The sequence below is a fragment of the Coccidioides posadasii genome, chromosome 4 (genome assembly GCF_018416015.2).
Source record: "Coccidioides posadasii str. Silveira chromosome 4, complete sequence".
NCBI lineage: Eukaryota > Fungi > Ascomycota > Eurotiomycetes > Onygenales > Onygenaceae > Coccidioides > Coccidioides posadasii.
The window spans coordinates 1,800,915-1,815,249 of NC_089410.1; the positions used below are offsets into that span (position 1 = coordinate 1,800,915).

Genomic DNA, 14,335 nt, shown 5'->3' on the forward strand with positions numbered 1-14,335 from the left:
CGAGAAGGTGACAGCTCAGCTAAAACTAATGATATAGGCAACCTTATCTCGAGTTAATGCAGACAAAATTGTTTTCCCAATCTCATTATTCATTGATTGCTTGTCCTTTTCTTGTAGTTGTCTCCAGGTGAAACAACAGCGCAGATTGCGAGTAGCGTAATCCTTTTTTCCTACCCAGTGTGATTCACCACCTTGACCGGCCGCTAGTCTGTTTACTTTCGAAGATTTGACAGGTCATTATTACCCGCCATGTGTCGTTTTCTCGTATGTACTGAGATTTGATATTTATCGAAAGGCACCCTGATCCGAGTCGCTAACAAAATCACAGGTCTACAAGGGCAGGAATGACATCCTCTTGAGCAAGCTCATCACCGAACCCTCTCACTCCATCCTTACACAGTCCTATGATTCTCGGCTCAGACTTGTGAGTCACCTCATTCCCGGCGTGGATTCTGCGGACAGCGCTTTCTGACACTCGCGTCTTGTTTTCAGGACACCCGCCGCCCGGTGAACGGCGATGGTTTCGGAGTAGGGTTTTACACAGATCCAAAACTCGGCCGCGACCCTTGCATATTCACCTCGACATTACCCGCCTGGAATTGCGAGAACCTCGAACGTATAGCCTCGAAAACATGCTCATCCCTGGTCTTTGCGCATGTAAGGGCTACCACTGAAGGAGCCCTTGCAGATAATAATTGCCACCCGTTCCAACACAACACGCTGATGTGGATGCACAATGGAAATTTGGGAGGGTGGAAATATATCAAGCGCACTCTGGCCGATTCACTCGCCGATAAATGGTATCTTGGCGTAAAAGGGGGCACAGACAGCGAATGGGCCTTCGCCTTGTTCTTGGATCTAATGGAGCGCGAAGGAGTCAACCCAAGCGACGCACCGGAAGGCGGCTTCGGGCACGTGCTTTTACGCAAAGTCATGAATAGGACAATAAGCAGAATCAACGAGATGGTGGCGAACATCCCAAAAGATTGCCCGATGACCGACGTCGAGACCAGAAGCCTCCTCAACTTTGCCGTCACAGATGGCCACACCGTAGTCTGCACGCGATATGTGAGCAGCAAGACTGATGAGGCTGCAAGCTTGTACTTCTCGTCCGGGACAAAGTGGAAGGAAGGGAAAACGAAAGGACACTTCAAGATGGAAAGGCACGATAAAGGGGCCGATATTGTCCTAGTTGCGAGCGAACCCCTAACATTCGAGAGACGTAAGATATCCCAGCTCCCCCTATTTTACCCGATAAATTCGCTGGTCAGAGAAGACGTGCTTTTGCTAACTATGTCATTACAGATAACTGGGTGACGGTACCAACAAATTCTATGCTTACCATCCACAAACAAACAGTTCTTATCCATCCCATCATAGATGAGTTTTACGATGAGGATCCAAATCACGATCGCTCTGCCGGCTTCGCAGTCTCCAAGGGCTTGGTTAGCAAAGCACCAGGCACGACTGTTGCCCTGGGAGAAACGGGGACTCCGAACACATCTGAGTCAACGACCCCCATTGAAGAGCTCATCGATCGACGGCAAACAGATGAGGTGCGCAGGCTTCACTTGCTAAATCGAAAGATGGCACAGGCCAGTCTTTAATGCGATCGCGTTCAAATACTGATTGATTGCTGGAAATTCCTGCTATTGGCTGCTGGCGTCTCTTTGAGCCGGCCCCCAAAAATTGTTGATTTTTACAAATGGTTATACCACGGAGCGGGCGTCCTTTAGATATAGATTGGTGTCTCGGGCGTCTTAAGAATCTATTATAGCATGTTAGCAAGTTTTTTTTTTGGGTATCACACAAAGATATTTATTTCAATCTTGCTCGCCTTTTTTTTAATTTCCCACAGCTCCCGCGAGATCACCATATCGAGCGAGAAATCCAAATTTCAACCGGATAGGATCTGTCGTAATAACATCCAAAACGTAATCTGCGCAAACCAACTGAGGGCCATTCATATATCCTCTCCCGAAATATTGGCATGCCGAAAATACTTCATTCCCATCCACGCCACCACCACCCAAACCCACGCCATCACCGCCGTCAGTATAATCAGCGCTGGATAGTATCCCACAATTGGCAGCGTTGGATCATCCTCTAGCTCCGGCGGCGCATAGGGTGTCTCTCCAACATCCCATGCCCAGCTCCATACCCCCAGACAGCTGCCCATGCCCACGACAAACACCACCCACGTCACGACCAGTATGATCCAGCCCCACCATTCGGTCTCGGAGTAGTCCCATCCTTCGGGAGAGGAGGCCATTTCGGCGGGGTTTGTTGCGAGCGGGGACCGAACGCGCTGGGAGGGAGCGCGAGGGCGGGATTTCGCGATGGTTCCGGCGTCGTTGGAGCCGAGGGGTGGGAAGTAAGAGTCTGAGCTGCATGAGAGGGTGGGAATTGATAGCGGGATGCGGCGCGGGGGCAGGGAGGATAAGGCGGAGATGCTGCTGGTGCTTGTTTGACTGGAGAGGCGCGAGAGGGAGTTGGTGAGGGGCGGGAAGGAGATCAGGTCGTCCTCGTCGGTGGGGACATCGTCGCGCAGGGAGCTCATTGTGCTGTGGGCTTCCGAGGCCGAATGTGAGGTGACTTGCTGTACGGGTTTCTTCATCTGCTGTTGCTGCTGTGGCTGCTCCCGCCCTTGGGACGGATGGTGATTCCAGGCCGGCTGGGGAGATGGGCGGACGGGAGGCGTAGGTGGTCGTGGAGGAGCTCGTTGATCGAATGGCCGCGAAGCCATCGTTGCACCTTCATCGTGTCCGACAGGTAGAGAGAGATCAGGAAAGCGCGTTAGACCATCGCGGCTTGTCTGCTCCGCGCCCGTGTCCTTGTTTCGGTCGATGTCTTTGTTGGGAGAGACATCGCGAGAGACCTCCGCAGCCCGGCTGGGCGGGCCCTTCTGGGCCATTCTCAGGACTCCCGTCCCCAACAGCGCTGTCTTTCTCAGGGAGCCTTTTCTCCTCCTCGTCCTTATCTGCTGCTGCAACGCAGTGGCCATAGCCCTCCCTCCCCCTCCCCCCGCTCGCGCCTCCAATATCTCTCGGCCCAAAAATGGCCCAGCATCCTCGCCCTGCGTCTGGGCCGCGTTTTCACTGCCGCGTTCGGCAACATTACCGCTCGACTGGTTCATACGTGCAAAGGTAAATTTGGAAAATAATGACGACGAAAAGCTTCGTTTGTGCAGCACGCTGGAGGCGCTGCCGGACCTAGACCTTCGACCGGCTTCATTGTTCCCGCTGCGGTGTGGAACTGGCGCTCCTGGTTGCGCGCCTCCATTTTCCATGGAAACCGGCGGGGAACCAAGGGGCGGAACTTAGACTCAAAGGCACGGAAAAGACCTTGGGCCAAACTTTTTTGTGTCGTATATTCAGCGCACAGGAATCAAGCCGCAGATTGATATATTTTCGTATGATAGTGTCGACAAGCAATTGGTTTTTAGATATTGGGCCGGACCGGCGTTGAGCGTACACTTCTGGGCTAACCTCCTTTCCGTCCAATCACCTCAAAAGCCCTCCTTTTTTTTTTTTTTTTTGTTTTTTCCAAAGCTCCTTAAAACAATCCCGTTCCTTGAAGATCACGACCGAGTACTATATAGATCTTGCGATATCTGTAATCTAAATCTTTACTCTATACTCCGTACTCAGCAAATATCTCAGAATTAACGAGACGAGATACTGCTTCTAGCGCATATTAGAAATATTTCATTGACTACCTTCCTGGCCAAACTGAGCCCAGCCGCCAAAGTAAATGACCATGCCCTTGGTTTTCTACTCTTCTATTTCTGGGTTTCACAAAGAGTTCAGATCTGAATACCTTGATTCACTGTCCTCAAGCCTTGTAAGCTAATAACTAACTACCATTCAAGTTTTAACTGGATTTTGTTGTTTTTTTTTTTTTTTTACCCTTTTTTTCCTTTTCCTTTTTGCTTTGTTCTCAATATCAACAAGCCATTTTTACCAATGCCACGATGCCTCGATCAATGTAGAAGGTTGACAGGGAGCTTTAAACGATGCCTTAGATCCAGGTTCCAGGCGTTCAGAGTCTTTGCCACAATAGTTAATCCCTGAAGGGTCAAGCTTACACCGTAGCACCCCACACTCGCATCCTTGGATCCCTCCATGCTGTTTACTTCGCCTGAGTCCACTCCACGTACCGCGGTGTGCCGTTCTTCGCAGATGCCAGCAACACATCAAACTCTGCCTTCGTAGCATTCTCTCGAAGCCGCAGAGGCCACTTGGGCGCTATGGTATTAACCCCCTTGATCCCCATCTCGAAAGCCTCGCTCAACTTCGAGAACTCCATAACCTGCATGTATCGATGAAACTGCCCTTCTGGATCCCGCAGAAGCGCTAGACCCTCTACGATCTTGAACTTGTCCGGATCGTACGGAGATGGGGAGAGCTTCAGCTCTGAGATTCCTGGAATATATCGCTCCAAATTTGCCTTCTTGACAAGACTGTTCTTGGTCACGTTGTTAGGCTTTGGCTTGCCGTCGACCGCGTTCATGAATAGAGTCAACATGGTTGCATGCGGATTCTTAGATTTCTCTTTGAGCATGACACCAAACGCACCGATGCAGTGTCCGATCCCATAGTATTCTTTGTCGGCGAGGTTGGAAAGCTGATATGGTTAGGATTAAGGACGACAAAACTTTTTTTTCAGTCGGGGAAACACATTACCTCAATCCTATCAAATATTGGCCCTCCAGCCATGGCCGGAAGGTATGCCGCCCTGACTTGGAAGAAATCGATATGACACTCCATAGCCGAAACGCGACGACAAAATTTGAAAATGATATCCCTCAGATAAAAGAAAAGAGCGCCATAGAGGTCATTTTTCGCCAGGGGAGTCTTTACCAAGATGTCCTCAAGACACCAGCCCTCCAGAGGGTCGGCAACATCTGGCAGAAGCCAGCCTTTGCTCTCGAAGAACAGCGTCCTGTCAAGCTGTTAGCCCATGACTTCTTCATTCTTAGTTAAAGAAAACAAAATTAAAAATTAAAAAAAGAAAATGGGGGCTCCTCACGGATTTGGAGTATTAAACTTTGCACGACATGAGCCAAAGGGCAGCACAATACCATCCTCGCGGAACTTCAACTTCGAGACGCGCCAGAACGGTGGGTTGGAGTAGTATACACGCTGAGCGGAATCCAATTTGTGGATAGCCATTGTTGTATCCTGACGAATGCCCATAGCTTTCTCCACCGACATATTGTCCGGGACCTTGAAAAACTGACGCAGCCGAAACCATTTGCCCTTCTGCAAGACTAGACGCAGCGAACATTGGCCGCGCCTCCAAATCATTGAGAATTCATTGTTTGGACGCTTACGTATTTTTCTGCACACATGGTCAACGAGTGGCAGCAGCTTTTCCTGTACCGCTTCCAAGATCTCCGCCGGGATGAAAGCAGAATACCACAAATGGAGCATGATCGGCGTCGCTTCTTCAGGTGGAAGATTGAAAGCCGTGAGAAGCAGGATTGCATTTCTGGCCACAACGTCGAAGTTGGAATCGTTCACAACGAACGTCAATGTCCCGGTATAAGTATTAGGAACGTCAACGATAGTCTTTACGACGTTGCGTATGTCGCCCGATGCTTCCGCACATCAGTCAAGATTCAGTATAATTTACGAATAGAAGGGATGTCCTTACCAGCGGAAAGCACGCTAAGATCTTGAGATGCATGGCTCCCCTCGTTCCTCTCCAAGTTCAGCAAATCCAATGCCGGCATATCCCCGAGAAGATTTTCCTTCCTATCTGGGCGGCCAAAGTAATTTTGACTGGCAGAGCCTGCACCAGAAGACACGCCGGGTTCATCAAAAGCTGGGGGACGCCTCTCAACCGCCCATGCTGGCCTCCATGTCGCTTTTCCTAGAGGAGACTTGCAGAAAAGTTTGTGTTGTGCCCAGTGAGCAGCTTGACAGTCCTTGCTGCAATACTGGAGGAGCACAAGATCAGCATCGTATCTTGAGGGGAGGGCAAAAGATTCTATTGAGGACTGACCTGAACCAAATGGCATCCACCACATCCTTTGTCGGCATTTTCCTGACACGAAAATTGAGTGCCATCATCCAAAAGCTTAGTATTGGCACAGAGCCCGGGGTGAAGGAAGTCCTTCACAGGCATGTTGGAGGTGTTCTCCCTTTTACCAGGAAGTCTTGATCTTCTAGGCCAAAGAATTGCCTAATAAAGGAGCGAAAGAAGATGAAGATCAAGGGGAAGGAGAAGGAGGAGGAGAAGAAGAAGAAAAAAAGAGGAACTGAAGGAGCTGAACAACACCTAAATAATCAGCCCTCATGCGTGCAATATTGTGACAATATCGCATCGTTTACAAGATGGTACAAACAGCTAAAATGCCCGGCGGATACTCTTGTCTGTTCTCCTAACAGGTATGGCTCATTATTTCGGGTATTCGGATCAGTAGCACAAGGCCCTCCTTTTCCCTTTATCGACATTGTTATCTATCATCTCCCTGTCTAGAGAAAGTAAATCTTACTCGACATGGATTCAAACGGAATCAAATAGGTATTCTTATAGGAAAGCAATACATTCTAGATATATACCTAGAACAAACGCCCATCCAAAAGACACAGCGTTTTCACTACCACTTCAATATCAATTATTGAGTGACAGGTCTGAGAGCGAGAGGGAGAAAGATCCGCAAGGCTGCACACTTTGACAGCAGCAAGTGCACAATCCATTGGAGAGCCGCTCGGATTGAAAGGCAAGCATGTTATAATATGGGGTGATCCCAGCCAGTATAAGCTTCACACAGCCGGTTATACAGAGTTTGGCCCAAAAAAAAAAAAAAAAAAAAAAAAAAAAAAAATCAGACAGGAACACAGATAGACTGGAGGAGACCAGAACGGCTGGCTTGACGTGTAAGGATACATTTTCGTCCACGTAGTTATCTAATGCCTTGTGTGACTCAGGGAGTTTCACGAATCAATGGATGCTTGCGAACAGGCCAGAGAAAAAGAAAAGGTATATCACATCTTGCACCTTCAAAAGTGAAAAAGCAGCAATTTTTGCAAAGCCTGTGGCGGAATATCGCAGACTGAGCCAGAGGCATACTTCGTACAGATGAAGGAACTGATCAGGAGAAAAAAAAAATAATTAAAAAAAAAAAAAAGGTAGGACCATACGCTACACTGCCAATCGGCTAGGAGAAAAATTGGAAAGCACAACTCCAACAATAACGGATATTCAAAGTCGAGAGAGTCACATCCAGTAGAAAAAGGATTTCATCATCACTCGGAAATCATAAGATACTTTTCGCTTTTCAATCAATCCTAAGGCGCTCATGGGGAAATAACAAAAGAGCCAGAGAGGAAGAAATTATAGCACCAAATTCCCAGTGAGAAAAACGCATAGCATCTTAGAAACTGCAAGTCATAATAAGGAGATTTCGAGAACAATCTTGAATGATGACATCGAATAAATCCAAGGGGTATTGTTCGTTTAATTAGACAGGAAGAGAATTTCATTCGAAAACGGCCAATACTAAACGGAACATAGAAAGCAGAATGAAAACTCTCGCAAGAGCCCACTTGGATCGAGCAATTTGGAAAAAATACTTAGGGAAATCTCGATGACGAACCATCAAAAGGAAAATTTCAAAGACACACTCGTTGAATAATAGTAGGAACCAAAAAGCAAAGAAAGGGGCAAAAAGAAAAAGGAGGAAAATACCAGTAATACGGGTTCTTCATGATAAAACGGATTATAGATGACAACCCAGGACAGGGAGTGATTGAAGATGGCATTACTAGTGGTTATCGTTAGGTGCGAGATTTCGAGCGTGATTAAGCTTGATAGCCTCCAAAGCCGTTGCCGAAGTTGCCAGCATTGGGCTGAGCCCATCCCGATCCGGGATTGTTCTGGCCACGGCCGTACCCAGCAGCACCTCCGGGAACTTGGCCATAGCCCTGGCCGGGCATTCCAGGGCCAAAGTTGGCGCCAGACTGATCCCAGCCACGGCCGGCAGGATTAGGACCTGTGGGAGAGAGGGTTAGTAGAAGGGTTGCCAACTATGGTGTTAGCTCCAGCGTATTTGGCTACCGACCTTGAGGGGTCATAGGCCCACCAGGACCACCATATTGGGGGAAGTATGGGGAGGTACCGGAATTAAAGCCTGGGTTAGCACCTTGCTGAGGAGAATAGTCAAATTGGCCAGTTGGAGGGCGGTCTTTGCCCCACTGCAAAAGAAACTAAATTAGCACCAAGGTGGCTCCCAACGTCAAGGTTCAAAGGAAAGCTTACACTGCACTTCAGCGGTCGCCCATTGACGTTGTAGCCGTTGAGCTGGCAGATAGCCATGGCAGCATTCTCATGAGTATCCATCTTGACAAATGCAAATCCCCGATCGGCCTGGAATCGAGTTTCGACGACGTAGCCAAAGTTCTGGAACAACGGAACAAGGTCGTTCTGAGTGGTGTAAGGGGTCAGATTTCCGACGTAGCACGTAGTCTGCCACTGAGGGGTTTGCTGGACGACCATGTCATAGCTCTGGACACCATGTGTAGGGAAATGATGATGGCCGAAAGGAGTGGTCGGCGTCATGCCCATTGCGGCCATGGCCTGCTGCTGGGAAATCGAAGGCTGACCCTTCTGGTTGGCCCAGTTGCAGCGAATCGCACGAGAACCCAACCATTCACCATCCATGGAGCTCAAGGCCTTTTCAGCATCAGCACGTTCGCGAAAAGCGACAAAACCGTAACCACGGGAGCGACCGGTCTTCATATCCCACATAACACGGGCCTCGGAGACAGAGCCAAAGGCAGAGAAGGCCTGAAGCAGAACTTCGTCGTTCACTTCATTACTCAGATCGCCAACAAATATGTGGAAGTGGTTGGAGGTGTCCTCCTTGTTCGCGTTGTTCGACTGATAAGCCCAGTTGACACGGATTTCCTGTCATGATGATAGACTTGGTTAGAAGGGAGAAGGGAGAAAGAGCAAAAGGCAGTTTTGAAGAGACGCGGGGGAGTTTTTGATGTGGATCACATACAGACTGGTGGACGCGACGGCCGTTGAGAGTCTGCATTGCGCGTTCTGCGGCACCTGGATCGTCGTACTCAACAAAGCCGTAGTTCAATCCCTTGCTCTGGAACTAGGTTGCATCAATCAGTAACTGCGCTTTGTGGGAGGTAGTGGTATTGTGTATCAGATGTTGTAAAGAGTTGTTGATGACTGTGTCAGAGAGAGAGAGAGAGAGAGAGAGTTTGTGTGTGTGTGGTGTGTGGAGGGGCAGCCATGGGAGTCATCTTCAACCTTGCTCCAAACAAAGAACCCGAACTGGGTAAGCGTGAAGCCACTTACATTCTTGTCGGGGATAATCTTCACACTCTGGACGTGGCCAGTTGTTTCAAAAATCTGTCGCAGGATATCCTCGGTCACACGTGGGTCGAGACCACCAACATACAAGGCACGCTTGTTTGGCTCGGGAGCGGCTCGACGCACGTAGCCACCAGCGCTGGTCGGTGACATCATGTTGCCAGACATGGGAGAGGTGATGGCAGTAGGGATTGGGTTGGTGTTTTGGGGGATCACGACGGGCGGCAGCGGCGGAGGTGGCATGTGTGAAGGGTTTCCCTGGCCGTTCCCCTGAGCCTTGTCGAACTGCTGCTGGCCGGGAGCGCCTGCAGGTGCCTGTGGAGGAGGAGGGAGGGACGAAGAGGTGGCTGGTGGGGCGTTGTCGGCCATTGTGTTTGGTAGAACGCAGAGAAACAAGCAGACCGAACAGAGAAGGTCACGTCAGGAGAGATTACTCGACTGTGTGAGAGCAAACACCAGGGATGAGTATCTCTTCTTGCTCTTTTCTTTCTTTTTTTTTTTTTTTTTTTTTTTTTTTTTTTTTTTGGGGTGTGTGTGTGTGTGTGTGTGTGTGTGTGTTTCCGCTTCTGGATTTGACCGGGGGATTGCTGTCGAAGAGATGGCAGAAGTAGGCAAAAGTGTAACTACTGGTGAAACAAGATCCGTCACTATCGCTGGTCGATGGTCGCTCAATGGGAGCGGGAGGAAGATGTACGCACGGACAGCCGGTTCCAAACCGGTCTAAAAAGGACTAAAGATGCTGGGAGACGGCGCAGCTGGGGTCGATTATTGGTGCGTTGATGGACTTTTGTGTTGACCTCTTCTTGTTTTTTAAGCTAGCCAAACCGACGGAAACTCGATCGGATGCCGACAACGCTACAGCTAAAACCACGAAGACTTTTTTTCCTCTTTTTTGAGGGGAAAGGGGGGAGAAAGACGTTAAACTGTAATCGTAGACGTCTAACGGAGAAAGGTCGCTAATGAAGAGAGGAGGCGAGTGGAAAGAAGTAAGTAGAGCAATCACGAGGAATGCCAGACGCCTAGATCCGCGATGCAGAGATAGAGACGAGGGGCGGAGGAGTCGAACGAAGCTTCGAAACAGAAAGTCGCACAACGGGGAGAAATTGGAGGTTATCGCACGGGATAGGAAGAAAATTGCCAACACCAACAACGGAAGAAGCTGGGAGAAAAATTTATCGTGAAGGAAGAGGGAAAAGAGATAAGTGGAAGAGGGCGGAAGAGAGGGAGGGAAAAAAAAAAAAAAAAAAAAGGAAGAAGAGGGAAGAAAAAAAAAGAAACAATGGAGGAGAGAAGCTAACAAGCCACGAAAACAAGACTTGCTATGATGAATAGGAAAGGTGGGACGAAAGCACGACACACAGAATATATATAACAGATTGGTACAGAGAGGAAAAAAAAGAGAGAGAGAGAGAGGGAGAGAGAAAAGAGAGCCACACAACCGACAAAGAGGAAAATAAAATGCACGTTGGGATCTCTTGACTGGGATGGAGGAGAGAGGAGGAAGAGAGAGAGAGAGAGAGAGAGCAGGAGAGGAGGAGAAGAGAAGCAGAAATGAAGAGGCGGCGGTTTGGCGGTGGTTTGTTGGTGGTTCACGCTGGTGGTGGTGGGAGGAGAAACGGCAAGCAACAGCACACCTGCCCTAGCAGAAAAAGCAGCGAGTCACAAAGAAGCTTGTGGGACCATGCCCGGACAGGAAAGGGCGGGCTTGGCGACTGGGTGGCCGGTACGAGCTGATGATTGGCCGCGGAGCTGGGATCCTAGCCGCTCCGGGTCTAGCGGCGTCGTTTCTGGGGGGCGGAAAGGGGGATTAGTCATTGGTGCCATGGGCTCAGCGAGCTTGCCGGTATTCTTGGCGCGCCATTCCGCTTTTGGGGCTCTTCGTTCTGGACCGCCCTTTCCCTTTCTCGTCGGCCGCCACCGCCGCCTGCTGTTTTCTGTTGTTTACTGCTGTTTTTTCGCTGCTCTTGCCGTTTGTTTCTTTTTCTTCTTTTTTCCTTTTTTTTTTTTTGGATATTGCCCTATCTGTTAAGGAAAGATCAGTCGGATCCCCGGCGAGTCTCGCATCGCTCCTTCCTCTTGCTACTTACCCACGCCCGCTTTCTGCCAGATCAGGCAGTCAATGCTCATCATTCCCCAGTCCTGGTCTCGGTCTTTTGTCCTTTAAGCGACATTCTGAACGCTTAAAATTAATCCCCCCCGACGCCGCCGCTCTCGCTCTCGCTCTCTATCTCGCCAGATCTGCCCAGTTCCGCCCAGCGCTACTTGCACACTTCCTATGCAGCCATGGCCACGCCCATGCAACCATGCGATGAATCCCTGGAAACGTTGACCGCCATGGTCAACCAGACGGTCTGTCCTCGACCTCGCCCTTGCCGCTTTTCTGCCTTTTGGCGTTCAAATCAGACGCTGACACGCGACTCAAACCAGCTTATCGAGACCGGTCGATTCTTTCGAACCTGCGGGTCGCTTCAGTCCCGAGCCCAGCTGAAGAGGAATTTCCCCGCCGTCCACGAACAGTATCAATCCGCACTCGACGACCTGTCCGAACAGATCGTACGTCAACAGCTTCCACCTTTCCCCCCCCCCAAAAAGAAGAAAAATAAAAATAAGGAAAAAGGAAAAAGGAAAAAGGAAAAAGGAAAAAGGAAAAAAAAGAAAGAAATAAAGAAAGAAAAGAGAAACACAAAGAAAAGGACGATTTTGTGCTGTATTTACTGACTGGCTGCAGTTCATCGCAAAGGCGTTTCTCGAAAAGGACTATGAAGCTATCGTGTTGAGAAAGTCAACGTTACGGGCTTCCAAGCCTCTGGCCACTCCTCAGGAAGAGAAGACAAAGGATGTGCAGATGGAGGACACCGATGAGCAACGCCGAGCTGATGTCACCATGAAAGTTGAGTCGAAATCTCCGGCGCAACCCACCGTTCCAACCACGCAGCCTCTCTCAACAAGCACGCCCCCCGCACCGCCCGATTCGGCTCCAGATCAGAATCTCCTGCCTACCGCTCCTCCTACCACCGCGGACACGGCGCTTGCCCTACCGGCAACGGCTCCGGCGCTCCAGCCACCTTCCGTCGAGGAAAAGAACCCTGCCGGTGCCCCACCGGAAGCAGATCCTGAAAGCACCCCCGCGAACATCAGCCATATAGACCTAACGGAGGAGATGGGTGCACCGGAAGGCCCACTTCCGCTGGCTGAGAGCGAGCTCGACCTTGGGGGAACATTGGGGTCTCTCCTTCCCGGGCTGGAGAGCTATGCAAATGCCGGCACCGACGAGGCCATCATAGGACTGCCAGGCCCCGAAAGCGGCACTGCTGAGGAGGCCAATCCTCCAAAGGATGCATCCAATGGCACATCTAATCCGGCAAACCCATCCACCACGCAGACTCAGGAGGCGGGACGGACCGACATACCTATGGACGACGTGGCTTCGGCGTTTGACGATGCATTCATCGGGGCAGCAGATTTTGTGGGCGGAGGGGATGACCTGCTGCTCCACGGTGCTGATATCGGGGAGTTGGACGACTCATGGTTTGCGTGAAACGACCTCAGCCGGGTTTAAGCTACCCCATTTTTTTTTTTTGCTTTTAGCGATAATCACTGTGTATGACTTCGATACCCCATATGAATTTGATGTAGAAGCGAAAAATTGCCACTATAGATATCTACAAAACATCCCTCGACACACTTTCCTCTCCGTGATTACGTCGTCGCATCTTGCTTGAGATAACAGACGGGGACATCCCGCTGGCCGGCTGGCGCGGCCGGAGAAATGTCGGCGGTCGTGCCGCAGAGAGGGGGGGCAATATCAAGCTGCTTCGTGTCGGTCTGCAGCATCGCAGACCAGCTGCAGCAGACCCCTGGGCGGTCCCTGTAACCTTCAAACTAAGACCTGATTTTAAGAGGTCCCTGCAACCCTCAAACTAAGACCTGATCCCGGGCCTTAGAGGGTCTCGCGACCCCAAGCCTCAAAGCACTTCCGTCTCCATATCGTGATGCATAATGCTCCGTACATTTACATTGATATTTTATCCCACCAAAGAAAAGCATTTCCGTCCTCCGGAAGTTATATCCTCCTCCTCGGAAGTCTACCGGGGTGGTCTTTCTTCCTTTTTTTCTCTTTTCTTTTTTTTCCCCTTTCCCTCTGGAAGTTGGTTTTTGAAAGAATAATGTAGTTTATGTATTTATATCCGAGGAACGTCCATCAAAATTTTCACTCTTTTTTTCCCCTTCAACCCCGTGATTTAACTAACTTTTTCGTTTTTTGTTCTTTTCTCCTTTTTGTTTTTTTTCTTTCAGTCCCGGAGCTGGGAAAAAGAAAAAAGGTCGGGGGAAGTGCCCTCGTGTCCGCCACGTTAGAGCCAATGACCGGAGTTTCGACGGGTTTGAGTTCGAGCGGCGTTCCGCGGGACTGGCCGAGTTGATGCAGGGAGAGGATGGCCAGATGGGGCTGGGGACGGGGGATGGGAGTTGGATTAATTTATTTGAAAATAATAATAATAATAATAATAATCAATAAAAATTCAAAAAATAAAAAGAAGAGACAAGATATTAAAATCTGACTTCTCAAGCTACGGCGGGAGATAGTTATACGGAGTACATTTTTTTTTTTAATTATTTACTTAATTTTATATTTCTTTCTCTCTTTTTTTTTTTTTTTTTTTCTTTTTTCCAGCAATTCTTTCTGTCAAAAAAAAACTTCCCGTCGATCACTCGTTGCTGTATTGATCTCGGCCAGATCCGACTTCGATCTTCAACCTTCTCCTGTTTGACGCCGGATTGACATCTTGGCAGACGGACTGGGGCGGACAGCGAGGATCATCTTTCGCGTCGCGCTCCGCTTTTTAGTCATTGCGGGGAGCTATTTAGTTCTGAAGGCTTGAAAAGGTCTTGGAAGCGGGAAAAAAAGAAAAAAAAGAAAGAAAAAAGAGAATTGACATCATTTTGCCGAGCATTGGTTTTTTTAGGTTGAACGTTGGGAGGGAATTTTCTGGAGTGA

The 14,335-nt window shown here is 49.4% G+C and overlaps 5 protein-coding genes across 5 annotated transcripts; 2 read left to right on the forward strand and 3 right to left on the reverse strand.

Annotated features, from left to right (window-relative positions):
• Positions 1–723: 723 nt before the first annotated feature.
• D8B26_007438 (uncharacterized protein) lies at positions 724–1,730 on the forward strand (the record flags this gene model as incomplete). The annotated part of the gene is made up of 2 exons (XM_003066972.2): positions 724–1,222; positions 1,306–1,730. 2 exons carry the CDS (start codon positions 724–726, stop codon positions 1,605–1,607), a joined length of 801 nt encoding a protein of 266 aa, XP_003067018.2. The 3' UTR covers positions 1,608–1,730.
• Positions 1,731–1,851: 121 nt separating this feature from the next.
• D8B26_007439 (uncharacterized protein) lies at positions 1,852–3,289 on the reverse strand (the record flags this gene model as incomplete). Its single annotated transcript, XM_003066973.2, has 1 exon — positions 1,852–3,289. One exon carries the CDS (start codon positions 3,287–3,289, stop codon positions 1,964–1,966), a length of 1,326 nt encoding a protein of 441 aa, XP_003067019.1. The 3' UTR covers positions 1,852–1,963.
• Positions 3,290–4,131: 842 nt separating this feature from the next.
• On the reverse strand, positions 4,132–6,132 carry D8B26_007440 (uncharacterized protein; the record flags this gene model as incomplete). Its single annotated transcript, XM_003066974.2, has 5 exons — positions 4,132–4,626; positions 4,686–4,944; positions 5,032–5,602; positions 5,659–5,944; positions 6,010–6,132. 5 exons carry the CDS (start codon positions 6,130–6,132, stop codon positions 4,132–4,134), a joined length of 1,734 nt encoding a protein of 577 aa, XP_003067020.2.
• Positions 6,133–7,811: 1,679 nt separating this feature from the next.
• D8B26_007441 (uncharacterized protein) lies at positions 7,812–9,708 on the reverse strand (the record flags this gene model as incomplete). Its single annotated transcript, XM_066125539.1, has 5 exons — positions 7,812–8,002; positions 8,072–8,204; positions 8,269–8,916; positions 9,014–9,115; positions 9,325–9,708. The coding sequence occupies 5 exons, from the start codon at positions 9,706–9,708 to the stop codon at positions 7,812–7,814; spliced, it is 1,458 nt and encodes a 485-aa protein (XP_065981622.1).
• A 1,914-nt stretch (positions 9,709–11,622) lies between these two features.
• Positions 11,623–12,877, forward strand: D8B26_007442 (uncharacterized protein; the record flags this gene model as incomplete). The annotated part of the gene is made up of 3 exons (XM_066125540.1): positions 11,623–11,688; positions 11,767–11,892; positions 12,068–12,877. The coding sequence occupies 3 exons, from the start codon at positions 11,623–11,625 to the stop codon at positions 12,875–12,877; spliced, it is 1,002 nt and encodes a 333-aa protein (XP_065981623.1).
• Between the last annotated feature and the right edge of the window lie 1,458 nt (positions 12,878–14,335).